At 40.6% G+C, this 26979-nt stretch overlaps 3 protein-coding genes across 4 annotated transcripts; all 3 read left to right on the forward strand.

Annotated features, from left to right (window-relative positions):
- Positions 1-8565: 8565 nt before the first annotated feature.
- hspb7 (heat shock protein family, member 7 (cardiovascular)) lies at positions 8566-11972 on the forward strand. Its single transcript, XM_074682038.1, has 3 exons — positions 8566-8901; positions 10953-11077; positions 11401-11972. The coding sequence occupies exons 1-3, from the start codon at positions 8730-8732 to the stop codon at positions 11578-11580; spliced, it is 477 nt and encodes a 158-aa protein (XP_074538139.1). The 5' UTR covers positions 8566-8729; the 3' UTR covers positions 11581-11972.
- A 1821-nt stretch (positions 11973-13793) lies between these two features.
- zbtb17 (zinc finger and BTB domain containing 17) lies at positions 13794-21185 on the forward strand. 2 transcript variants are annotated; one of them, XM_074682313.1, is made up of 15 exons: positions 13794-13883; positions 15332-15595; positions 15727-15906; positions 16062-16397; positions 16492-16581; positions 16816-17093; positions 17194-17336; positions 17427-17727; positions 17903-17990; positions 18243-18359; positions 18473-18593; positions 18847-18977; positions 19117-19380; positions 19496-19585; positions 19951-21185. In XM_074682313.1, the coding sequence occupies exons 2-15, from the start codon at positions 15391-15393 to the stop codon at positions 20244-20246; spliced, it is 2640 nt and encodes an 879-aa protein (XP_074538414.1). In that variant the 5' UTR covers positions 13794-13883; positions 15332-15390; the 3' UTR covers positions 20247-21185. The 2 variants fall into 2 exon arrangements, with proteins under 2 accessions (XP_074538414.1, XP_074538413.1); XM_074682312.1 differs by having other exon boundaries at positions 13795-13955.
- A 560-nt stretch (positions 21186-21745) lies between these two features.
- Positions 21746-26776, forward strand: ddost (dolichyl-diphosphooligosaccharide--protein glycosyltransferase subunit (non-catalytic)). The gene is made up of 11 exons (XM_074680584.1): positions 21746-22010; positions 22880-22990; positions 23081-23167; positions 23256-23359; positions 23446-23540; positions 23773-23866; positions 24219-24367; positions 24727-24874; positions 24980-25100; positions 25182-25288; positions 25592-26776. Exons 1-11 carry the CDS (start codon positions 21776-21778, stop codon positions 25739-25741), a joined length of 1401 nt encoding a protein of 466 aa, XP_074536685.1. The 5' UTR covers positions 21746-21775; the 3' UTR covers positions 25742-26776.
- The last annotated feature ends 203 nt before the right edge of the window (positions 26777-26979 follow it).

The raw sequence follows: 26979 nt of genomic DNA on the forward strand, positions 1-26979 counted from the left end.
AATTTTTTCCAGCTTGTGAAAAGATCAAACTTAGTTCAATGTTTTTTTGGAGCCAAAGCAGAGACACCAAAAGTCTGTGAGCAGCTTCAGACTTTGGGCTCTAATTTCGTGGCGCAGTGCAGGGGGCGCAAGCCTGGCGCACCCCACCCATTGTTCATTTCGTGTGGCGCACCGCCGTGCGCTGCCAATTTGACAATTTTCCGTCTGCACAGAGATGGGTGTGACGGAGCGCCAGGGGGAGGTGTCAGCAGATTCATGTTGGCGCAGTGACAATTTTGTGCCAAAAACAGTGCAGAAAGTGCGCTGAAAGCTCGCCAGCTCCAACCTGGTCTATTTTCGGTGCAAAGTGGAGTGCACCCTCCGCAGCTGTAATTTGGTGACAGGCGCACATGTGCGCACATGTCAACAAAGCCTCAGAGGCATATGAACCGAATGAACCAGCATATGCATTTGATCTATATAATTGTCCCGTCACATCTGATGTCAGATTAAAGCCGTTTGTCATAATGGAAAGTTAACCTGACGGCAGCTGGAAGTTTGATGCACATCTTACAATTAAACAATAAACAACCTTAACATCTGATACTGAGAATATATCTGGCTTCTCTCATTTAATTTAATTCAAAGAAAAGAGGGAGAGAAAAGACAAAGTAAAATGAGACAAAATAAATGTTTGTCACTCAGGATTTACCCATGATTTCGCATATTTCTCTGTTTTAGTCTTTATTTTAACGTGATCTAAAAAGATGAAATACATTATTGTAAGGAGGATGAGGATGAGAGTATACAGTATATCACCAAAGGTTCTGCTATTTGGCGATGACAAACCAGGAGTGCAGGTGGATCAAAAGTATTCTGAATGGATAAGTCAGCTGTGTAACTGTCTCTTAATTTTGTACTTCTATTAATGACAAAGGAACAGATCACATCTGTCCCGGGAGCTGGCCCACAAGGTGACGCACCCCCCTGTCTATTCTTTTGCTGCAGGGACAGCGGCTCTGACTGTCTCCACTACCAGGTCTTTCCAGCACACTTTCCGCGGTGCTGGGGATCAGTCAGACCAATCAGACGCTGCGCCTCGGCTGCAGCACATTTAAAGGTGAGGAGAGGCGCTCATTTGATTGGTGAAAACAGCGCTCGGCTGTGTTAAACCCACTTGCGGCTGTCCTCCTCCCTCTCTGCCATTTGCGCAGAGGGAGGCGTGGACGCGCTCCTCTGTGCCTTGACTGCACCTCTCTTGGCACTGCAGGAAACTTGCAAAGTGTGCTGGTCACTCCCTGTCCACGCAGCGAAGGCCGGCGCAAGGCAGGTGCGCCTGCACTTGCGCCTGGTCTACAAAATTAGGGCCCTTAAAGTTAAAACCATTGACCACAGACTCAGGCCTGAGTTACAACAGACACATTCAGACAGTTACAAAGTTGGCCTATGTTGTGGAAATTTTCCTGTTTCTGGTGAAGAATGAAATAGAGACTTCTGCCGGCCAGCAAGGTTTTATTTTCCTTTGCAAAGAAAAAGGTCAGTCAACACGCGAGCGGTCAAAGTGAAGAAAAGACCCCGAACCTAGTACCAGCTCAACATTTATGCTTGAGAGAAACGCCCCAAAAGGTACTGTTCACACCCCTCTGTCTGCTACAGGAAATCACATTGAGATCAGAGGCCTAGAAGTTGGGCTGAAGGTGTTAGAAGTCTAGACACAAGACAAAAGGGTCTGGATGCTTATTGAAGAATCAGGAGATGGGGTGTCTCAAGGAAGCAGGATATGGGGCATCTCAAGCAGTGAAAACAAAGACAATAAATTTACTATTACACCTACTACCATAAATCAAAGAATGTGTCAAGGAATAAAACGTGACCGCATCAGTGGGACGTGGAAAAACTGGTCCATGCCTTTACCTTCAGTAGACTAGATAACTGTAACAGAATTTTCTTGAAACAAAAAAAAGGCAGAAAGGCTTCCATATAATGAGCCATTCAGACTCAACTTTGTTTTTGTTTTGTTTTTTGTTTGTTTTTTTAACAGGATACAAGTTTATCTTTTCTGCTAATATTAGCTTTTTGAGGTTTAATCTGTGATTTTCAGTGGATTTTTTTTTTTCTGATAGCCCCTAGTGGATGCTTGGTGATCTGTTTTCACATGTGCTTCTTACTTCTGCTTGATTGAACAGCACTGACCATGCAACACAGAACAACAGCATAAGTTAAAGAATATGACATATACCTAGAACTGCAGCTCATTGGTACCTAATTAGAAAATCTGAAAAGGAAAAAGCAGTGAAATATGCTGAGGTGGAAAAAATGTCGTTTTTACCATGGCAATTATTCTGTGCTGCAGATTGAATCAATCAGATGTTCAGAGTTATATTAAAGAATGAGATTTGCATAATTATTTTTTTTGTCCAAGCTGCTTCCCCTCAAGGTCAAGGTAATCATTAATCAACCCCTGAACTACACTTGCAAACCAACCCTCTCCCACTCTCTGTCACTTTTACAGAGAGAGGAGGAGAGTTTGAATTTAGTGCTTTGTTAATGTGTATTTTCTCCTCTTTCCTTGGCCCTCCAGACTTTTTGTTGCAGCCAGTTACTACAAAGGTTTCAAAAATCAGTATGCTGTTAATGCCAGCAACTCACACATATACACTGTGAAATGTACAAACAACACACACACACACACACACACACACACACACACACACACACACACACACACACACACACACACACACACACACACACACACACACACACACACACACACACACAAGTATAAAAGATTGTTTCCATGGGAACAGCACAGCGAGGCCAGACAGGAGGTTACGTTACCTCGTACTCTCAAAAACAGTCGGAGTAGCCTGCAGAGAAACTTCCAAGATAAGAAAAAAGGCAAATTAAAATTATGTAACAGTTTTCAAATCCCCAAAGTAAACATTAATACATTCATAATAAGAAAGATAAGCGCAAAGGCAAAACTTCATCTTCCTTATTTATCCAAAGGGACAGGCTGTTTCTCCTCGCAGGGCAGTAAATATGTAATCATTTTTTAGTTTGACAAAGTGAAAGAGGAAAATAGTTTTCCGTTTACGCAACACTCACTTATTTATTTGAATTATCAGGACATGGCCAACCAAAACAGCGGATTTAATCACAGCGTCAGGACTGAACCTGCTGCTGCTCCAGAGTATGAGCTCCTTCTTTTTGTATTTTCATATATATGAGTGACAGGGGTATTTGTTCAAGTGCTGTGGATGAAATGTCTGCACAGAAAACGATGCATATTTCATGTTCTTGTTGGTTTTCAAATTTCCCTGATGGTTCAGGGACCTGACCTAGAATCACACACACATTGTCTGCCTGCTGGTGGGTGTTGTGATGACGTCTGTGTCACACAGTATAGACCTTAAAATGTTGACAGGATGCTCCCTTACCTCAGTGCTTTGAAACGATGGTTTCAGAGTCAATGTTTGACTGAAACATTAAGCGTTGTGTAACACTATTGTTAATTCTACGGCCTTTATTTAAGAAAGAATTCTGAAGGGTTTTTTTTTTCATTCCATCATGAAAAAGAAGGATCTGATTGAGGTTGGTGAGGGCATTATATGGTGGCTGGCTCTGTGGAGATGTTCCAGGGGGTTGCCTTCATGACTGAGGGCCCTGGTCTGTGTGGTAATGACTGAGTTATTCAACAGAACAACGCTGCAGGTCACAATGTGTGGCTGACAAAGGACTTCTTCCAGAGGAATAACCTCACTCTTTGGGACCATGCTGTGTGCTCCCTTAATATAAATCACAGTGAGAACATTTGGGGATGGATGGCGTGGGAAGTTTACAGAAATGGGCATCAGTTCCAGACAGTTGATGACCTCTGTGAAGCCATCTGCACCACTTGAAGAAATCAAGCATGCCAAAACAAATTTGATTTGAGTGATCAACAAGAATGGTAAAGCTTCTCATTATGAGTCCTTTTATGAAATTTTTAGGTGTACCGTGAAGCTGAATGTTTCAAAACTCTGTTAAGTATTTTTTTTCAAAGGAATGTTCAGAGTGGGCCTGGGACCTTTAAGCCCACCCATAACGCCGCCCCTGCTAGGCACACATCATGATGCCAGGGCTGGGATGGGTTTCAGTGTGTGTGGTCACCTTTTGTAAGCTAAGGATATGATTGGTTAAAGTTTTAATGTTGTTACCTTTCAGAATCAACACAATGGGAAAACTGCTTACTTTATGTGCAGAATTTACAGTTTATTTTTCATTTGTTTAATTTTATAACGCTCTATCTTCATTTAGGCTCTGAGAATGCAGCTCTGTCATTTTGGATTATCAAAGCTTGTACACTGAAAAATCTGTTTGTCAGGGTGTCCTGAACATGATCACCATTCCTATTGGCTCCCTCCAACCCCCCCTATCCTTTCTGTTTATTTATCTTTCCATTATCTCACTGTCTCCCATCTATTACAGCTCAAAATGACATCATTGAGGTCCAAATGTTGTCCCCTCCCCACGATGTCATCCATCAGCCGAGGCTGAGAGCTGCAGTGTCAGGGCAGACTCTGGGGCTGTATCCCAGACACCCTTGTTTTGTGACACAAGTAATGATTATGGCTATGCGGTTTGGGTTGGATCAGGCCAGGAGATGAAAAATTATTCAATTTAATCCATCTTGACAGTAAGATGCAGCCTTTGAATGAAAAACATGGTATTATCTCTTTTGCACATGACAAATATATTTTTGAGCAATAGGCTACCTCTCTTTTTATTTTTATTTAAGCATGTTGTGAGGTTTTATGTGATGTTTACATTATGGATAATCAATTCATACAGAAAATGAATGTTTTAAATAAATGTATGGTTTATAAAGCTGCTTTGTCCTCTTTGAGTATCTTTGGGTGTTTTTGCAGTATCTCCAAGAGGCCAGGTAGGGCACCCTTTTTATGATTTACAGGATATGGTCAACCCAAATTAGTCCTTGGACAAAAACAGTTATTGACTTATTACACACATATAAATATTGAGTGTAGCCCAAATATCTTTCTGATAGCAAGTTGTTTTTTTTTTTTTTTTTTTTTATTTGAGTGTAGAGGCAATTTAACATCATCAGCGAAGCCCTGTGCACAACAGTCCTTTTTAAAGCATTAGATCCATGCAGAGGTAAGATGAAGTAGCCCAAAATGTGTGTGATGTTTAAGTGTCTATCATTTGTGTGTTTGACTGCGAAAGTATGTTCATTGTTTCTTCTGTTGACGTATAGGACCAGACTACATTTAAGTCCCCCATCTGTGATGAGGGGTTTGGCAAAGACTGTGGTCCGTATATGAGCTCTAGTTTCAAGATACTGTCTGGTTCATGTGTTATTTTGAATGTAAAGCCAAGTAAGACACACACACACACACACACACACACACACACACACACACACACACACACACACACACACACACACACACACACACACACACACACACACACGCACACACAAAGTTATTACTGCTGGGGGTTGCTGCTGCCTGTGATGGTGGGGCCTGAGCTGCTGGGCTGGATTTAGACCTCCAGCAGGGGGATCAGCTCAATAAACTGATAAGACTGAGCACAGGGGATCCTACGTGATGTCACTTGGAAAGCTGTGTAACCTTTCAAATACAATTTCAAAACAATAGACCACAACCTTTGTGCGTTCAACAGCAAACCACCTTGAATTTCAATTTTCGGGATGAGTGCAATATCAGAATCAGAGTGCTTAAACTATAAGTTAATATGCTATGTGCCCTGTGTGGGTCACATAGAAATTACATGTATCTTACTTGTCAGTGAAAAGTCACAGCAGGAGTCAAATATGATGTTGATGAGCCAGTAAATGAAGGTTAATGGATGAGCTGTCAGCAGTGACTGTAAAGGGGCACAGTGAGTGGGCTGTATGTGTTGTACTCTCTGTACAGATATTTATAGCTACAAAGCAATGTCACTACTAAAGCCCTGCACCCGCTGACGGCTTTGTTTTGGAGCACATTCTTTCCATCTTTGTTTTGCTCTCAACTTATCCTATGAGATAAGGAGCAGCCCCCCTTCTGCAGCTCATTCTCTCCCGTTATTTCATGTCCCCTGCTCCACTCTGCTCAGCAGGAGAGAGCTGTATTTTCCAGAGAATCATTTGGCCTAAATGTGCTCAGGGAGCCCATTATATTCATTTAATAAACAGATGTGAGATTCAGCTTAAACCTAAAACACAGAAATCTCTCTAATGAGGTGAAAGCATGCTGTGAAAACATCAGCCGGTGTGTTGTTTACCGTCAGAACCATGTGAGGATACAATTTCAGGACAACATGGCACTTAGAATTAAAGTTTTGAGAAACCGAAACAACCGTAACTTCATAACCACAAATTCAGGGAATGGTATTGTCAAAACGACCCCAATTCTACCAGATCCACGGGGTTGAGGGGTCAAAACAGGCTGAGGTCAGATGTCAAGGGATGGAGGGATGAGAACAGAGTTGGAGCAGAATTCAGGCCTGTGAGACAGGTAAGCCCTATAACTGTAAGGAGGAGCAGGCCTCAGAAAGACCTGTGAGCAGAGATAACAGGGGCAGGTTCACATAGTGGGGCAAAAAAGCATTTAGTCAGCCACTGATTTTGCAAGTTCTCCTATTTAGAAAGATGAGAAAGGTCTGTAATTTTCATCAGACGTACACTTCAACTATGAGGGGACAAAATGAGAAAAAAAAAATCCAGGAATATCATGTTGTAGGATTTTTAAAGAATTGGCGACCAGTATTTTTTAGAATCAGTGCCTGGAATAACAGCATTAAAAAATAATGGCATCACTAACGCCATTATTTTTTCTATTTAATTGCTTTTTCAAACGTTACAATGCCCTTACCATTTCAGACTGTGAAATGTTGCACATTACCATGCTTTCATAGTAAACACTGTTTCCCAGAGCAAAACCCACTCAAAAAACTTAAATTCTAACTATAAATATTTGAAGAAAAAGTTACACAATTTCCCCGAACAACTATTCACTTTTATGAAGGAGTAATTGCATTGCTAATTCAGTTACTACTTTGGGAAACTAAAGAGTAACAATAGCTAATTACTATATTAAAGCAATTTTCCTAACCCTATTTAGAAATGCTTTAAGAATCTAAGTGATTAAGAAGTTATCTTGTGGCTTTTCAAATCTCTAAAAAGTGTTGCTCCTTCTTATTTACCAGATATGCTTTTTATATTCGGTAAAGTGTAGAAGGCAGTCTATAAATGTAGGGTCTGTAGAGTTTCTTGTTAGTAAACACAACATTCAAACTAGGCTCCTCCTCCTTGGCTCAGTGCCAGCGGCAGCGCACACCTACTACCTCCGACCAAAGCTACGTGAACATACTCAGTAGCCCAGCAACCACCTGTAGCACCGTGTTTCAACGTGGGAGTAATGCCCCTGACGTTGCATGTCAACACGAGCTAATCAGTGGTATTTGACACACACCTAGTTAGCAGGCAGCCACCTAGCATCACTCTTCGTCACATGCTGCTCTCCGTTCTGGAAAAATGGGGGCAAAGAAAGAATGAAAGAGCATTATGGCGTTTTGTTTAATTTTAGTTGCTTTTCTTCCTCCACGCTAAGTCCACTATCATAGCTGCTTGAGGTAGTGTCTCTCTTCACCATTATCAACCCGCTAAATCACTTGGGCACTGGAAACGCTGTGATTGGCTGAGGTAGCCACGGCTAATCTCCGCCCAGAAATGTCTCCATACAACCCAAACATCGATATAAAGGCAGAGGAGTGGGGTTGAGGTAGACACGACACTGACAGACCTGTATTGAGGCCCAAAAGTGATGATTAAGCAGGATTATTCCTGTAAAAGTTGACATCTTACTTTGTTTAGGAAAATCCTGCAGACTCTATCTTTAAGACCCAAACTTCAGCCAGTCACCCCTAAAGGTTTTAGACCTTTCTTAGACCACTTTCTTTTTCTTTTAAAGTTCTTTTTGTTTTTGAATAATAGTGAATGAACTTTGTAATGATAGAGCACTAGCTAACACTACTCAGCCATTTAAAGCAGTGCTATGCTGATTGTGACTAACAAACTTTCTTGTCTTTAAATCATGAACCAGAACTTGACATACCACGCAGATAGAAACAAAGAGGTTAAATCTCACCACTTTTTTGTATGTTTTGAGCTTTAATTCTTTGCTGTTTTACTAATTAAAGTTGAGTCTCCAGTATTTATAGGACAGCAGAGGAAACAGGGTAAAGTGTTGATATAACTAAAGAGAGGAGCTATTTAAGGGATCATCTGTCTGCTGTGTGACAACTGCCACCCTCTCCCCCGGTCTGTCCCTACCTCTCTATCAAACCAAGCGCCTTCTTTCCTTCCCTCTTTTCACGAGGTCCTCCAATGCCCAGAACTTTTTCCAACCACAGATCCTTGTCTCCATCACTTTGTGCGGCTCCCGACAAATATAGCACACTGTTAGCCTGTCCCAATGAGCTGAGACACACGTGCACACCGCCCACCCACACGGGGGAATAAAGGGTGTATATAAGTGTGAGAGGCTGCAGGACAGAGAGGGGATAAGTGATATTACATAAGACAAAGGAGAAAAACAGAAAGAGAAGACGGGGGCTGTGTGTATTATTAAGAACATTTAAACCACTGAAAGTCTTGGAGCAGCTACAAGAAGAAGAAACTTTCTCCACCTCTCCTCACTCTCCTCGTCTGCCTCACCCAGAGCTCTCAGTCATCCATGAGTGTGACCAACTCCTCTGCCTATCGATCGGAGCGTAGTTTCCACCAGACCTCATCATCATCATCATCCTCGTCCTCTGGTAACCCATACATGGAGAAAAGCAGAGGACTGTTCGCCGAAGACTTTGGCTCCTTCATGGGGCCTGGAAGCGACGCCTTGGGGTTTTCCAGTAAGTTGGAAGACAATACAAAGACTTTGTATCTCGTTTTGTAAACAAAAGTGGTTTCAGGAGAAGAGCAACTGAAGGTTAAAGTGACAGCCTTGACTGCAACCTGGATTTATGTCTGTGATTGGAAGAGATTTGTTGAAAGTGTGGTGGTTTTCTTCATGGAGTGATGATAAAACATGTCTGAGGCAGGTCAGAGGAGAGAGAAAGATTGGAGGGCTCAGTTTGCAAAGGGAAAAGGCTGTGGTGTGGTTGATGTGTTTGGACAAATGTGTGTTTCCAAGACAGATTACAGCCATGGTGGGGTTTGATGAAAAAATCAATTTTAAAGAAAAGATACAGAGCAAAATGAGACACCTTCTGAAATCACGATATCTTACTTTCAGCTTGTCTCCCAAGTTTTTCATAACTTTGTGTCCCGGAGGAGAATTTTCACTCTTAAGTGCCTGGTTTGTCCTCTGGCCCGGTAATGTCTGACGATGGTGTGAATTGTTGGGTATCAATTCACTGCTGGCTCCAGCAGACGTGTGAATGTGTGACACCTGAACTTTAAATGGGCTCAGTGTCAATGTCATGCGTGTGTCAGGGCCAAAGAAGAATTGTTTTTGAACTATGGGTGTATCACAGGATCCTGAGGGTGGGCTATGAGAAAAGAAAGGAACAGAGGCGCACGCAAACACACATGCACACAACAAAGCAGGGCTAGCTGGCCCTGACTGCCAGCAGTGTGACTTCACACACAGAGTATCTGGTATGACGCCTGCATGAGGAATGACCAGATGGTTTCCTGGTGACCGATGTGCATACAAAACACACACACACACATTCCCTCATGGAATGACGTTACGCAATCTAACTAAATTGCATGTTGTGCTCACACACACACACACACACACACACACACACACACACACACACTCACACACACACAAACAGACACATGTACCTTACTTTATCTATGCACACTTGGGATATTATTTTGAGTCTAGAGACGAGTGTGAGGTCATGTGTTAGTTTGTCACTGAGCTCAGAGTCACTGCAGACGCACAGTCGTCACTGAGTGGAAAGAACATCAGACTTTAATCCTTTTACTGTTAACTGCAGGCATGAAGCCAATTTTAAAGATGATTATAGCTGCACTTATCAGTTTTCTTCTACATTGGAATTAAACATTTATAACATCAATATACAAAATTAAAATCAGCAAAAGGTTTAACACTAAGCTATGCAGTTCCTCTTGGTTTTCCCAAGCCTGTTAAACCTTTTTTGCTTTACCTTTTTTTGTATATATATATATATATATATATATATATATATATATATATATATATATATATATATATATATATATATATATATATGTATATATATAGTTTTTTTTTTTTTAGTATTATAATTGTATGTAATGTGCAATTTTTCTGTCATTGTTCTACTGTATTTCGTAAAATGGTGAAATTAAAAAAAAAACTCTTAATAGATAAAGAAAGTAGATGAAAAAGAATCGGCCTTCGGCCATATGTAGGGATAAGTTGTAAGTACTTTAAATTACAAAGCATTTCTCAATATCTTGATTTTTTATTCAAGCGTCCTAAAAGGTGGATTGATGCTTTGTACTTTTTAAATGTTTATCATTAAATGCCTGATCTTATAGACAAGTTTCCTAAGTGATCCTGTTTAGGAATCAATTGGAACAAAACATGTTTTTTTAGTTTTGCTCTGCTTTGTGGTGTAAACAGGCACTAATTAATTAAAAAAACAAACATTAATTTGAAGACCATGTACTGTATTTTGAGGCTTGTATTTAAGTGAAACACCAAATCATGACAGCATGTTGTTAAAATGTTGGCATGGAACAAGGGTGACCATGATGAAATCTAATTATCAAGGCCAGTGACAGCCTGTGGTACATCTCTGTCTGATCATTGCCATATAATGCATTACACAATAGTCAAGCAGCAGAAGTAAACAGAAACAATTCGAAAAAAGAGATACAGTGATTCATTCTGCTGTCGTACTGTGATCTAACAGCCTTTCTTATGTTAATGTGGGTGCAGGTGGAGCTGGAAATATCAAGACTCTTGGGGATTCTTACCAGTTCACAGTTGATGTGCGAGACTTCTCCCCAGAAGATGTCATTGTCACCACCTCCAACAACCAGATCGAGGTCCATGCAGAGAAGGTGAGCAGTCATCTTTTTTTAGTTCACAGAGGTTACATAAGTCATTGAAAGGTTACAGGGACAGTGTGGTTTGTATTTCAGTAAATTTACTACCAGCTGAGGATCTAATTTACTATGAAACCAGCTGGAGAACCAGAACATGACATCATTTTGAGGCACAACTCATACAGTTCTTCCACCCATAAAACATGTTAGTATTTCAGTGGTGTTGCTGGAGACTATGTGCTCTTTTTGGTTCGGCTTGCCAACTCAATTGTTAAAAGAGGAACTGATGAATCTCTTTTGTACAGACCAAGTAATCACAAATACTCTGTTTCCAACAGTTGGCCACGGATGGTTCGGTGATGAACACTTTCACTCACAAGTGCCAACTACCTGATGACGTAGACCCCACCTCAGTGACGTCATCACTGGGCGCAGAGGGGACCCTAACAGTTAAGGCCCGTCGACACCCGGCTAAACATGAGCTCGTACAGACCTTCCGCACAGAGATCAAGATCTGAAGAGGGACCTCACACCAACTCATACACCTGTCTGTTATTGTGTTTTTAATGCTCCCTTCTGTATCAACACTTCAACCATTGTACATCAAACACCTAAAGTTAGCAATTTGCTCCAAAAAACACACCTGGCACCCCCTCAAGGGGCTCTGCTTTGTCTCTGCACTAAGGATATAATTTTCAATTTGAATTAATGACAGTTGCAGAGCAATCACAAACATATTTTCCCCCTCACAGGAGCTTTGACATGATGTATCTTTCATCAACATATAACAACTTTAGCCAAGTCTTTTCTCCTCACACACTCTTAAAGCTGACACTCCTCACTCTGAAAATAGTTGCCATATAATTTATTGTATATTCCTTTTTGTTTGAATAAAATTTTCCAGCTTTGATGACAAACAAAATGCAATTTTTATGTCTTTTGATTTCCTTAAAATGAAAGTTCTAAACTTGACATCATCGTCTCTACACCACATATCAATAGTCAGATGATTAAGATAGTTAAAAAGTGAAATGCAATTTAGCAGTGACCTCCTCAATACTGTCTGCTGTCTGCTAGATACAAATATAATGCAGAATAGTTCAGTCACTATGACTAAGATTCTTCTTTCATGGCATCAATGACGCATCTCCCAATGACTGATGAGAAAAAAAAAATTAGAGGGCACCATTCAAGCTAAATGATTTAGCATCTCCTGTACTGAGTTCAATACTTTCTCTTCTTTGAGACGTGTTTCTGGAGGCCTTCAGAATCATCCAACTGCACATTCAATAATGTATTATTGTAGGTTATTCATCTTTGAAATGTACTTTTTCAGACTATTATGAAGACACATTTACTCTCTCTTTATTATAGATGACGTGGACATCATGCTGTTTTGATCAGTTTGATATTACTCTGTATTTTGTTGAACAATATGACTTTAAAATAACAGGGTAACATGATCTAGCAAGAGCAGGCCTCCCTTCTCCCTCCCTCCTACTTTTTTACCTCTGCAGATGAACCAGAATGCAGTCGCACATCTGGTCTTATCCAGCCCAAAACAGTACATCACCCCACTGTAACACTCTCTTCACCGGCTTCCAGTGACAGCTCCAATCAAATTCAAAGCTCTTCTTCTGGCTTACAAAATAGTGACGAGAACGACACCTGCCCACCTTTTCCATCCAGGTCCAGGTCTTCCACTCCTCGCCTGCTACACTCTGCCTGTGAAAGACATGTGGTGCTCCCAGCCCAGCACAGCTCTAAAGCTATGGCCAGACCCCTCTCTTCTATTTTTTCCAAATAGTAGAATGAATGAAATGAATGGTGGAATTTAAACTTACTTCACACCCTGAAGCTCCACCTGCCTCTTCCTTGTTGGTAGTTTGTTTAAAAAAGTAGTGATGGGATACTACATATTTTACCAACCAGTTTAAAATTTTACCTGAGCTTCCTCAGTCCCTCCACCTTAAACTGCTTCACTACTCTACTAACATTCCCATAAGGCATTATTGCACTTGCACATTCTATCTAATAAAATGTAATACATTTTGATAAGTGCCTAATTATGGGTGTTGTCCGTATGTTGTGAAAGTGTTACTATCTTTAACATTACTCTTTGTATAACAATAAAAACAAAGCTAGATGCTGCTGTTTCAGCGTTTTCTTCAATGATGGGATTGAACTGGAATGAGATGACAAAACATTTTGGCTGGCACTAATGTCACTGGGGAACACTGACAAAGTTAATAGTGAATTATGTACAAGTGACCATCCCAGGATTAAGATGACAAATGCACCTGTCTTCAATACTAAGCCCCCGATCCCACCCAAACTATTTTCTATATAGGCTACATACTAAACAATTACCTTCATGCTATGGTGAACCCTGATTTCCTCTTTTTCTGTACTTACATTGTTTGTAATGGCCTGACTCACTACATAGCCCTGCTGCACCTTATTTGTTATTTTACTATATTTTATTGCTCACATGAATCCACTTTGGTTGCTGTTCCTTGCACTGTAATTCATCACCATCTGTGTTTACTATTGTCATTGAGAGTCTGTGTTTTTGCAAAATGTTCAATAAAGTTTCAAACAAATAAATAAATTTAAAGAATCAAAAGCAAGCTATCTTTGGTTTGGTTAATTGCGCCATCGTGTGGTCAAAGTTAGCACAGAAAGCATCCACACTGCGCGTGCTCCCGTAGTACATCCGGTCGGTCCCTATCAATCGATCAGAGAGAGGAAGATGGCGGTGGCTGGAGTCAGCGAGGCTTGATCGATCACCGAAAAACTCGATTGGGTTTGTTTATCAGAAGTAAGTGAAGGACTGCGTAACACCCTCTGATCCTAAGATTTGAACCCGGACCTGAAAAGCTTCAATAAGGAGGTAATTCAGAATTGAGTTTAAATGAAGATGGCGCTTACGTAAAGCGAAAATAACAAGCTAGCTGCGAAAACAAAAAGAGACGAGCTTTTCACTCCGCCATCTTACTCCTTCACTACATGCATGTCAAGGCACGCTAAATTAATCCCTGATAACAAAGCTGCAAGGATGGAGGAATTGTAATCGATCTGCTGTTAGAGCCTGATGTCCAAACTTTTGGATAGACGATAAACGAGTTTGGTCAAATGTGATTTTATCCAGTTACAGTTTTATCAATCTTGGTCCTTAGCTGCTCAATTATTGTGTTGCTAATTTAGCATTTCGTGGTTTGTTTAGACTCATATTAGTCAGGTAAATCATGAATTACATTTTTTGTGTTTGTTGTTTTGAAAACTGTGAGCTCCTACATGTGTACTCTGTCTGCAGGAGAAACTCCCTAGCTCTGACGTCAGTGATAACGATATACAAACACACATTTAAAACATTTTTTTTATTTTGTATTATTAGTCAAAGTTGAGTATATTTCTCTTGAGCTGTACTAATAATGATATAATAGTAAACTTAACCTTTCCTACGTGGTAAGATGGTTAAAGTTCACTCAGTAGCTTCAAAAAAGGGAAACTGTAGTGAGAAATTGTTAAAGTATCACTTTGCGCTATGTAAAATGTTTGTCTTGCCAGACATTGCAGACAGGGTTTAATTACATAAAAATGCCCCCAATTCAGGATTGACATTCATTCTCATAAGTTTAATTTTAAAGTTAATCAAATTTTCTACAAATGATTTTATTTCTAGCCCTTTTATAATAAAATAATCGAGCATCTCATAGAAATAATCTCTTTTGCTTTTGTCATACCACCTTTATACATCAGCTGTTATTTACATATAGATAGACATATAGATGTGGAAGCAACATACACAGAAGTTGAACTGTAACAATGTTAGAAATGCATTGGCAGAGCATAAATTCATAGAAAGGACATCAAGTGATTTGTCTATAAGACAGAGGAAACTTGCAGGAGCATGAATCAAAATAAAGCAGTGCTAGTAACATCCAGACAGATTAGGAGCAGCCAAATATTCTGAATTTATTCCAACTAATGCAATCTTCAGATTTAAAAGAGTGGTTGATGGTGGTGGTTAATATACAAAACTATATTCAATACAATAGTGTGACATAGTATGTTTTCAGCCCTGCACTTAAAGAACTTTTGAAATGCTTTGTGAGTAGCTACTTTTTTTTCGACCAGTCATTCCTTCTTTGTTTTGAGTACAAGTTTCTGTATCTGAATCAAGGATTTTTGTGTTTGCCACATTTACATTTCCCACACTTCAATATGAATCATTTAATAGTTAAATTTTTCTCCATCTCACTTCAGATCATCTTTCAGAGCTTGTGCCCACCTGCCAGAGTCCACCAGCCTCCTCAGTCAGGACCATGGAGTTCCCCTGGCATAGTGGGAAGGTTCTGGAGCAGTTGAACCGGCAGCGAAAGCAGGGCCTGCTGTGTGACTGCACCTTTGTTGTGGATGGGGTGGACTTTAAGGCCCACAAAGCTGTGCTAGCAGCCTGCAGTGCCTACTTCCGCACCCTCTTCCTGGACCAGAAAGATGTGGTGCACCTGGACATCAGCAATGCAGCTGGTAGGTTCATTTCATTATTCATTTGAGTCATTTTTAGCTTCACATGCTTTTTTGGTGTTAGTTATGTATAACAATTATATCTAACATATCTTCTGCATCTTGACCTGTTGTGTTCTTGATTATTGTTCAAGGTTTGGGCCAGGTCCTGGAGTTTATGTACACAGCTAAGCTGACTTTAAGTCCACAGAATGTAGAAGATGTGCGTACTGTTGCCAGCTTTCTACAAATGCAAGAAATTGTGAACACATGCTCAGCGTACCAGTCGATGGCAACTCAAGCTCCGTCCCTCATTACACTGGATTTTGCTGTTGGTGAGTTCAGTCTGCACATACAACTTGCCTATGAATCATCCTATGTGTTCAAGTTTTACATTTGATCATGTTTTTATGATCATGTGTGGAGCCTGCAATCTGGTGATGTTTTCCTAATTTAATCTAATATTTGAAACATATCTCCATTAAACCAGATGAGAAACCCATCAGGGAAGAGCAAGGAGAGAAGCTTGAGGGTGACTTGGCAGAAGTTGCTTTACAAGCAGAGGAGGAGGCTCCTTCTGACACTCCCACAGAAAATACACAGCCACCACAGAATCAGCAATATTTAGAGGAAGACAAATCCAAAGAAACACAACAAACTGCTACTCAGTGCAACACTACCAGATCTGTGTCTGGCCGAGGCAGGCTGTCCAAAAATGCCCTACCTACTGGGCAAAAGAAGACTCCTGTAAAGACGGAGGAGGGCAGAGCTGCAGAGGTGGCATCAGGATTTCAGGACGACCCATCTGACACAGACTACACGCCAAGTAAATGCTAATTTACAAAATGTTTGATGTAAAAGATATAGATCATTTCTTGTTTGACTTACTGTATGTTTCTGTATGTTTTCATTATTTTCAGAGCCACAGCTGAAAGCTGCTGGCAGCTCCTCTTACATGAGCTCTCGTGGGAGAAGAATCAGAAAACCTCCTCGGCGAAACTTCCCACCTGGTGAGCACTTTGCTCCGATTTGCTGTGTTTCATAAACCCAAACACTTGTTTTTAAACAAACCCAAAACTGGTTATGGATTTTGCCAGTGAGCCGACAGTTTCTCATACTCCACATTGTATTTTGTCTTTAGACAGCATTCCTTTTTTTCTCCAAGAACTTCAAAAGTTTACATGTCCAGTTGGGATTCTGCTCAGTGTATAATTCTCAAGAGTTCTTTGTTGTTTCTCGCGCAGAAAATGATGCTGAAGATGACAGCCCAAAGAAAAAAAATCCGAAGAAGGCGGCAGAACCAATAGAAGTGACAGGAGAACGGGAGGACAACTCCGTGGAGGCTGCTGAAGGAGAAGCTGATGATGATGAAGAGATAACTGAAGAGGAAGACGGCGAGGCGAGCCACCAAGAAGGAGAAGTTGATTCAAGCAGTGAAGGAGACAGCAGACAAACTCAGTCAGTGTCTGTAAGCAGTCGATCAGAGTCGAAGCCGTACAGCTCTGTGACGCACAAATGTGAGGTGAGGAATAAGGCAAGAGTAAAGATGCTGTTGATAACTGCTTTTATTTTTGTTGTTGCTTTTTTTCGATGTTAGTGTCACATTTTTCTTCTTCTTTCAGGATTGTGGGAAAAAGTTCACCCACACTGGAAATTTCAAGAGACACATGCGCATCCACACTGGAGAGAAGCCATACAGCTGTCGGGATTGTAACAAAGCTTTCTCCGACCCCGCAGCCTGTAAAGCTCACGAGAAAACACACAGGTTAGTTACACTCCTCTCAGCTTCACTGCACTCTGCCTACTGAGCTTGGTCTGGTTTGTGTATTGAAGTTAAAACCTTGTTGCTCTGTAGCCCTCTGAAGCCATACTGCTGCTCGACTTGTGGGAAGAGCTACCGGCAGATCAGCCTGCTCAACCTGCACCGCAAGCGCCACACAGGCGAGGCGCGCTACAGCTGTGACATGTGTGGCAAGTTATTCACCACGTCAGGTAACCTGAAGCGCCACCAGCTGGTGCACAGCGGCGAGAAGCCGTACCAGTGCGACTTCTGCGATAAGGCCTTTTCTGACCCCACCGCCAAGATGAGACATCTAGAGACGCACGACACAGAGAAGGGGAACAAGTGTCCTCACTGTGACAAAAGATTCAACCAGGTGGGTCATGTCCTGCACTGACTGAATCACTTCTAAACACGTCCTGTAGTAAACACAAACTAGGTTTTTATAAAAGACTTCTCTGTAACTTTTCCCTAACTGGTAGTTTAGAAATGCTGGCCTAAATCTTGGCCAAGTGTATTTACTCATTATCTGTTGTGTGACTATTGTTTAGCTGGGGAACCTGAGGGCTCACTTAAAGATCCACATCACAGATGGGCCTCTGAAGTGCAAGGAATGTGGCAAACAATTTACTACTTCAGGTTAGTTAACTTGTGTGTTCTGCTGTTACACAGACATATTGACTTATTATGATGAAAGGAATTTGCTGAGTTTGGAGTTTTTTTACTGAAATAAAAAAGGACTGAAGGTATTCAGGAGTACTATTAGATGGTTTTATTACAATTTGACAAAGTTCTTGGCTTAAAAAAACAAAACAAAGGTTGGTTAAGGGATGATTTGTGTTTGTGTGTATCAGTATTTAGGAAGTGGACCTCTGTTGTGTTTGATTCCAGGAAACCTGAAGAGACACCTCCGAGTTCACAGTGGGGAAAAACCATACATCTGTTTGCACTGTCAGAGAGCGTTCAGTGACCCAGGAGCTCTGCAGCGTCATGAACGCATTCACACAGGTACTCACATGACCGTCTGACTACACCTGAAAGATGCAAAAGTAGCTGGCTTTTGATTTTAATTATGCAACGAAATGAATTAATACCAACATTTTGCCGTTAATTCATAACAGGAGAAAAACCCTGCGTCTGTCCTATCTGTGGCAAGGCCTTCACCCAGGCCAGCTCCCTCATCGCTCATGTTCGGCAGCACACCGGGGAGAAGCCCTACGTGTGTGACCGCTGTGGAAAAAGGTGAGGATGCTCAGGGTTCAGTCTGCTTGTTGCTGAAAAACAAGAAAAAGGCATCTCCACAAAGAGCTGGGAAGTTTATTAAGTCAGATTGAAGGGAAAACTTTGAACCACTGTTTCTAATCTGGTTTCCTGAAACATTCTGGAAATATCATATAAATAGTATCTTAAACAAAAAATACCAACAGTCCACTTGTCTGGTTTTGTGGAAAATGAACGAAGCCATTCCGTATTGTCTTCATCTCTCTCTGAACAGGTTTGTGCAGTCCAGTCAGCTCGCCAATCACATTCGCCATCACGACAATGTCAGGCCGCACAAGTGTCACGTGTGCAACAAGGCGTTTGTTAATGTTGGAGACCTCTCAAAGCACATAATCATTCACACAGGTAAGGACAAAATAAGAGTCAGTTAAAACAGAGCTTTATAGAGTTTGAGAAAAGTGTAGATGGAGCTTTTTTTTATTCTGCAGCTAACTTTAAAGATGTTACGTGATGTCTTTATTGTGTCTCTGTCTCCTTCTCTCAGGAGAGAAACCATTCCTGTGTGATAAATGTGGCAGAGGGTTCAACCGAGTAGACAACCTGCGCTCCCACGTTAAAACAGTCCACCATGGTAAGGCTGGAATGAAGTGGCTCGTGCTCACTGAGGGCAATGCAGATGAAGGGGTTGATGGGTGCGCAGCAGCATCCACCTCTGAAAGCGAGATCAACATTGTCACCGTCACCACAGAGGACATTTTCCCCTTGGCAACAGAGGCCCTGGCAGCCAGTGCCGTGGGTCAGCTCACAGGTAAATCATCACCCGCAAATCCCTAACCCTAACTCGAAAATGTACAAGAAATGTTGCCTCAGATTTCGGGGAATGGATGACTGAAGACTTGCCTGTTTCATGTGTTTGCTTACAGTCGTGCCGGTTGCTGCTTCAGTGTCTGCAGATGAGACGGAGGCTTTAAAAGCTGAAATCACCAAGGCTGTGGAGAAAGTGCAAGAAGCAGGTAAAGCACCAGGGTGCTCACCTTGCTATTCAAATCCAGACATCTGTATTGAACATATCTTTTTAAAAAAACAGACAATGAATGAATGTAAAACATGTCAGGTTTGGAGGAGAAAGTAGCGCAGGGCTGAAGAATTTTAGGAATGATATTATTGCATAACTGCAAACTCTGAAGGGATTTTTCTTTATCCTTGTTGATATTACATACTCTGATATCTTGCTTAATGTTGTAAACGTTACATCTGATATTATATGCTGCTGTTTATGCTCCCTGTCTTTACCAGATATCTGAGGAAAAACAATATCTGCTGAAAAAAAGATATTAAAAAGGAAACCTTTCTCTGTTGACTCTTCTTGTGTTCCCAGACCCAAACACCCAGATCCTTTACGCTTGTGATTCATGTGGGGATAAGTTCTTGGACGCCAGCTCCCTTGCCCAGCATGTACGAATCCACACTGCTCAGGCACTGGTCATGTTTCAGGCTGACTCTGACTTCTATCAATATACCACAGCCAGCACTGCAGAAGGGGATTCAACCACAACATGGCAACCCACAGCTGAACAGGTCATCCAGGGAGGTGAGCTGGTTCTACAAGCCCAGGGTGGGGAAGGAGAAGGAGGGGAAGAGGGAGAGGTTGAGGACAGTGGCAAGAAGAAATGACAAGAAGAGGATTCATGTGTGGGATTGGAGGTGGAAACCCACACTTAGATGATATTGGGAAGGAGAGGGTATGGGAAGTCAGGGTCAGGCATAGTAGGGCAGATGTGTGACCAATGTATGAAATAAAACTTGCAACACAAATCATCACAAAACTGGGAGATGAAAAGACTTGAGTTAATGTTAAAAAAGTATTTCTGTATCTTGTAGAAGTCCATCCAATGGTGTGTGATGACAGATCATGTTTTTTTATCCTTCATTAAAATAACGAGATAGGGGAGTGTCCAGTAATCAGGATACATGATTATGAATTATTTCGGAGATGGTAGTCCTACTTTGTATAGTTTGGTTATTTTTAGACTGAAATGCGGGTTATGCAATGACTTTGTAAAAAATGTTTAGGCTTCAATTCTGTCTTACCTTATCAATCTCAAAGAAAGAACTATGTGTTATTTTTTCCATGTCACAAAGATTAGATGTGTATATTTCCTTAAACATCCAATATTTAAATATTTTTATTGTACTTATTGAAGTATTTTCCTTGCAAAGAATATTTTACAGAGATATTTACTTGAAGAGTTGGAAGTACTAAAGAATAGTAAGAAGATTGGTGAATTTCTTGTTTTTCTTTTTCAGAAGTGGGATGTTGTGAACTTGCAGACATTGTTAATTCTGTGCACATGTAATATTTGTATATTTGCTACATTTCCTCTTAAAAAGGTCTTAAACTCCTCTGATACAAGATGAATTATGTGGTAAAGACAAGAAAGTTAACAACTCTCAGCCTTTTGTTTCACCAATTGTGGTAATTTGTCAAACTGATAGTTCTCTGGCAACTATTGTTTCATGTTATGATATTTCACGATAATATTATCATCTGCAACATGAATATTGGTACAGTGTGCTCCTGTCACCTGGTAAATAAATTAAGTCCAGACCGCTTACCCAACTTGGCTTGGCTCTTCTATTTTAATAAAGTGTAAAGCTTGAATTGTTTTTGAAATTCTTGGATAACTGTGACTCTTGTAGTGAGGGTTTAGCAGATAATGGAATAGAAATTGTTCGTTTAGTGAGAAAACTGAACAGATAATAACACTTTTATCCAGATAGTTAAGAGTTTTTACAAGATGATGCCACAATATGTACTGTTGACAGGACAGAATTCTTAAAATGGTAATGACCAAGTTAGTTACAGAAAAAGAAGGAAATGATGCTATCGTGAGAAAGGAAATAAGGAATCCAAAACCTAACTTTAGAGTCTTCTGCCATTACTTTGGTGCCACAAAAAGGGGATATATAAGAGCATGATGTAAAGTCAGCTTGTATTTGGGGAAACAATCAGGTGTTAATTTATCTGGTGCCCCATACTTGTGTTATTACCATTGTTGTTCCGCGATTGTCCTCCTCATAATAAAGCTTTCTTGTCATTGGCGGAGGCGCAGTCAGAAAGACGCGTTCTTCTCCCTGATTGGCTGAAATCTTAGGGTCAAAGTTAGCCGTCTGCTAACGCTGACGTCTACTTCTGCAGCAAAATGGCGTCATTGACAGCAGCCGTGCAGACACACCGGTCCGGTTCGTCTTCATCGTCCAAAAAACGGACCGCAATGATGTCCCAAAGGAAGTGCAACCTGTTGGAAAACAAAGTCATCTTATTTCTTTCCTTAGCCTCCATGTTACATTGTGCTTTGGCTGATGGTAAGACGCTGGTTCTGCTGGACAACCTCAACATCCGAGACACCCATTCAATCTTCTTCCGCAGTCTAGCAGGTCAGTAGAGAAACGTGTAATGTGTTAAAAAAACTCTTTCTTGCGGTTGAACGTCCTTCTTGTTTGGTAGAAAGTGTTTCTTGGTGGAGTTATGAAGCCTCAAAGACTATAACTTGTTCAAGTTAATTTCGAGCTGCACATCAAGGCTGCTAACGTCACCTTAGCTTCATCCCGTTTACTACGTGTAACCAAATATCATCCACACATCTGGGTGTTTAATCTTTTAACCAAAATAATGTACACTACAAGCATGATAGTTTTAACGAACTCTGGACTGAATAGATACAAGGCCCTGCTTTAATTCGGCCTACTTTATTTAAGTAAATTTCAAATGCTTCTTTTTACACCATGAATAACTCAGGAGTGGTGTTGGACAAAATATTTAGCGATGTCCCATGCTTTGGAAGTTTTCCAGTGGATGCTACACTTTTATCCCAAATCACTAATTTGCTTATTGATGTAAAATAACTGTGCTAAACAGTCCATCTCCAGTTTTTTGCATTAAGGATTACAAGTACATGCAACTTGGAAAGTGCAAATGTTTTCCCAATCTAAGATGTTATAGTTTGCAAATACTGTTCTTTTTACAAACAAATGTTTTTTATTAAACTTATATTTTGCTAACCACAAGTGTTTTACTGAAAACTTCCCATCATACTCATAAATAACGAAGTGTTGTTATAATGTCGTCTCTGTCAGTTTCCACAAACTTTATATATTATCAAAATATAATACTTATGTTGCTGGAAAGGTACCTAAGTCCTCACACTGCAGTGCACAACTGTACTCTTTAGGTTTCCCTAAAATTCCCACAAATAACAAGTGTTATAATTTTTCTGTGCATCTATTGATGCATTGTTCTTTTTCAGATCGGGGCTTTGACATCACATTCAAGACAGCTGATGATCCCTCCCTGTCTCTGATCAAATATGGCCAGTTCCTGTACGATCACCTCATCATCTTTTCACCATCAGTTGAGGGTAAATGTCCTATCATTTAGCTTTTAAATAAAGTCAACATAATCAAATATCACAGTTGCGTATGACATATACCATCTTTTTCATTTGCAGACTTTGGAGGGAACATAAATGTAGAGACCATAACATCCTTCATCGATGGTGGAGGCAATGTCCTGGTTGCTGCCAGTTCAGATATCGGTTAGTTTTTTTTCCTTTAAGCTTTTGCTCTCATGGTAAAAAAATTTTTGGTATGTTTCCATGCCAATGTTCTTATCTTATTACACAGGGGATCCTCTGAGGGAGCTGGGAAGTGAATGCGGCATCGAGTTTGACGAGGAAAAGACTGCTGTCATTGACCATCACAACTATGACGTGTCTGACCCTGGAGAGGTAAACGGTTTTCTTCAGACAGCGGTTGTAACCTGTTTGTTCCAATTTCTGAAGACTTGACCTGAGCCCATCCTTTTTGTCTCCAGCACACCCTGATTGTTGCTGATCCAGAGAACCTGTTGAAAGCTCCAACCATTGTCGGCAAACCCACCAACAAGCCAGTTATGTTCAAGGGTGTTGGGTAAGCATTACAGACAGAGCAAGAATTAAAAGCAACAACAAAGCAAATTTAATAAGTGTACACGTTGAATCTATGAGAAGCAGGAGCTTACTTATCTTAAACCACTGACCACGATTTAGCTTTTCAAAAAAATACAATGTTCAAATTTCTATGTATCATAGTTTTGTTATTTTCGGTAAACTGTCTGCCATTCAAATTAGTCCATCATGGCATCTCTCCCCATCTTTTCCAGCATGGTAGCAGACCCAGACAACCCTCTTGTCCTGGACATCCTCACTGGCTCCTCTACCTCCTACTCCTATTTCCCTGACAGACCCATCTCTCAGGTGAGGAATACCAACACTTTTCAGATCCTTATTTGAAATGCAGCTTATTTAGAATAAATTGTATCCTACTGTAGTCAACACTGTCGTTTCAAACTCCAAAAGGAGAATGCTAATAAGAGGGACTAAATGAACAAAACTGTTTAGTTATGGTTAAACTTTGTGTACAGACTAAACAGCCATGAAAAGAAGATAGGAATGTATTATCACTTCACTATTAGTTAGAAGATGAATTTGATACATTTGTATCATAAAACTTGGTGGCATTAGAAGCCACTGAAATCATTAAATCCCAGGTATTCAGTGAAACTACACACAGTTCTGACTATCATTCATTTTTTTCTACCCTCTGTAGTACCCTCATGCTGTTGGAAAAAACACCCTGCTCATCGCCGGCCTGCAGGCCAGAAACAATGCCAGAGTGGTTTTCAGTGGCTCCCTGGACTTCTTCAGTGATGCCTTTTTCAACTCTGCTGTGCAGAAAGCCAGGCCTGGATCTGAGAGGTAAGGTTCACAATTAGTTTGATCTGTTTATTTCCCCCTGATGGACATCAAGCTTACAATTCAGAAAAAAAAACATCATCAAACTGTTCATGCATGAAGTAAATGTGCAGACTCTATGGTTGTTGATGAGCATTTAAAAGTGTAGATGTCTTTATCTGAAAAAAAAAAAAAAAAAACAAATAAAGAGGAAATCTTTTGTAAGAGTACTGAACACCTCAGAACATGTGTTGTGTTAATTTATCTCCCTGCTGAGAATAAAACACTGATCACTTTAAATGTGAATCTAGAGTAAAACATGCTTTTTCTGGCTATGAAAATTTGGTTTGACTGGCACTCCTTTTTGTCTCTGTCGTGGCCAGGCATGAGCAGACAGGAAACATGGAGCTGGCTGAGGCTCTTTCTCGATGGGTCTTCAAGGAGGCTGGAGTCCTGAGAGTGGGAGCTGTCACCCATCACCCTGTTGGGGAGACAACTCCCCCTGCAGCATACACAATCACTGACCTTGTGGTGAGCTAAACATGTCACTGATTGAACAGTCTCCACCCTTAAGCCTGTAAAAAGGACTGTTTGTGTTAATGTGTTTCTAAATCGGTGAATATCTTTTTGCTACAGGAATACAGCATTGTCATTGAGATGCTGTCAGAAGGCCGCTGGGTTCCCTTCGATGGAGATGATATTCAGCTTGAGTTTGTGAGGATCGATCCCTTCGTCAGGACCTATCTTAAGAAAAATGGTATGTTATAAGCAAGACCATGTTTATTTACTACTAAGTAATGTTTACATCCTAAATGTATCTGTGTTTTCTGTCTCCAAGGAGGTAAATATAGTGTTCAGTTCAAGCTGCCAGATGTATATGGAGTCTTCCAGTTCAAGGTGGACTACAACCGTCTGGGCTACACACACCTCTACTCCTCCACTCAGGTGAGTTACCACATGGTTTGTTGTACTTAATATACAGAGATCTCGATGCAGAAAATCAAATGCAGTGACAAATACCTGAGTATTCGGGGAGTGGTCATGGTCTTTCTTAGTTACCGCAATTAGATGTAAAAAAAATATTGACAGTCTTATGCAGACAGATTTCAAGGACAACTCAAAACCTTGGGGTGTAATTTGTAATGATTACTTTCATAGTGCGTTGCCTTAGACACTTTCAATGCATTTGACAGCAGTTGTATTAAGTATGACACCTCCAAACATCCGCTCTTGTTTTCTACATCACAGGTATCAGTGCGCCCCCTGCAACACACTCAGTACGAGCGCTTCATCCCTTCAGCCTACCCATACTACGCCAGTGTCTTCTCCATGATGGCAGGACTCTTTGTTTTCAGCATTGTCTTCCTCCACATGAAAGAGAAGGAGAAGTCAGACTAAAGCAGAAGTAAAAGAAGAGCTTATCCAAATCCAGGATAAAAGAACTGAACTTGTGGTGTGAAGAGCAGAATTTAAACGTCTGGGTAACTTGATTCTTTACGCTGGGATTTGGACACAAGTCCTCAAAATACAGTCGATGTTTGTTTTTTGAGCTGAAGTTACCAGCTTTTTGAAGGCAAAAAGGTTGATGACTGTAACTCAATGCAGTGGTTTTTTTTCTTTTCTTTTTTTTGTATTTTAAAATCACTGAAAGGCCTGTAAATGTTCTGAAGTCAGCCAACATTTGTATAAAGTTGTTTTACATCTGATAAAACTTTCTCTCAACTGGGGCACTTGCCTTTGAAAATTCGAATCTATTTTGAAATTTGACGCACATTTTCTTGGTCAGGAAAAGCGATTGTGGTGATTACATGCACTGAAAGGCCAACTGTTTATTTGACATTGATCAGACTTTGTGTTTCCAGAAAAGATTACAGTCAGTTTGACAATAAATACTGACATTCCACTTGTATAAAAATTATTGTTTTTATTGTCAAATAATCACAATCTATGATTCCAACACTGCAGCTAAGTCTGTCTCCGGGACCTAATAAGGAGTGTTTACTTATCATGAACAAGGTTGCATGCCTTAGGACTCAGAGTGCCTGTTAAAGCTACTGATAAAGCTTATAGTCTAAACTGTCTCACTTCTGGACCAGCTCTGTGCTGCTATAGGCTCAGACTTAGACTTCCCATTAAAGGCATTAATCAATAGATGGACCTGCCAGACTCCAACTCCTATGGCTGCTAGTCTTAATATCAGCATCATTGCTACAATGCCAAACTACACAGCCTCTTTCTCTCTGTTTCTTACTTCCTCTCACGAGCCCTTTTTCAAACCCCAACACAATCAAGGCAGATGGCTGTCTACCGTAAATCTGGTTCTGCATCTGGTTTCTGCCTGTTAAAGACAAGTTTTCCATTCAGTGTAACTTTATAAATGTTGTGAAGTGCTGTACTCATGGTGGGTTATGATAAGGTAAGACTTCTTGTCTTGGTGTTGGTTTTCTGTTATTAAGCTAGCTGGTCTGGGCCTGTTAACGTTTTTGGAAAGCATCTTGTGCTTTGGTTCTATTCAAATAAAGATTGTTCGATACTAATGCTGCTGCCCTGTGACAGCAACAGTGTGGTAAGGCTCAACTCGTCTAAAGAAGTCATTAAAAAGTGAAGCTTTTGAATTGAAAATCCTGCATAAGACT

The sequence above is a fragment of the Halichoeres trimaculatus genome, unplaced genomic scaffold (genome assembly GCF_033239565.1).
Source record: "Halichoeres trimaculatus isolate MK-OKI-2021-1 unplaced genomic scaffold, fHalTri1.1 fHalTri1_scaffold_11, whole genome shotgun sequence".
In the NCBI taxonomy this organism is placed as follows: Eukaryota; Metazoa; Chordata; class Actinopteri; order Labriformes; family Labridae; genus Halichoeres; species Halichoeres trimaculatus.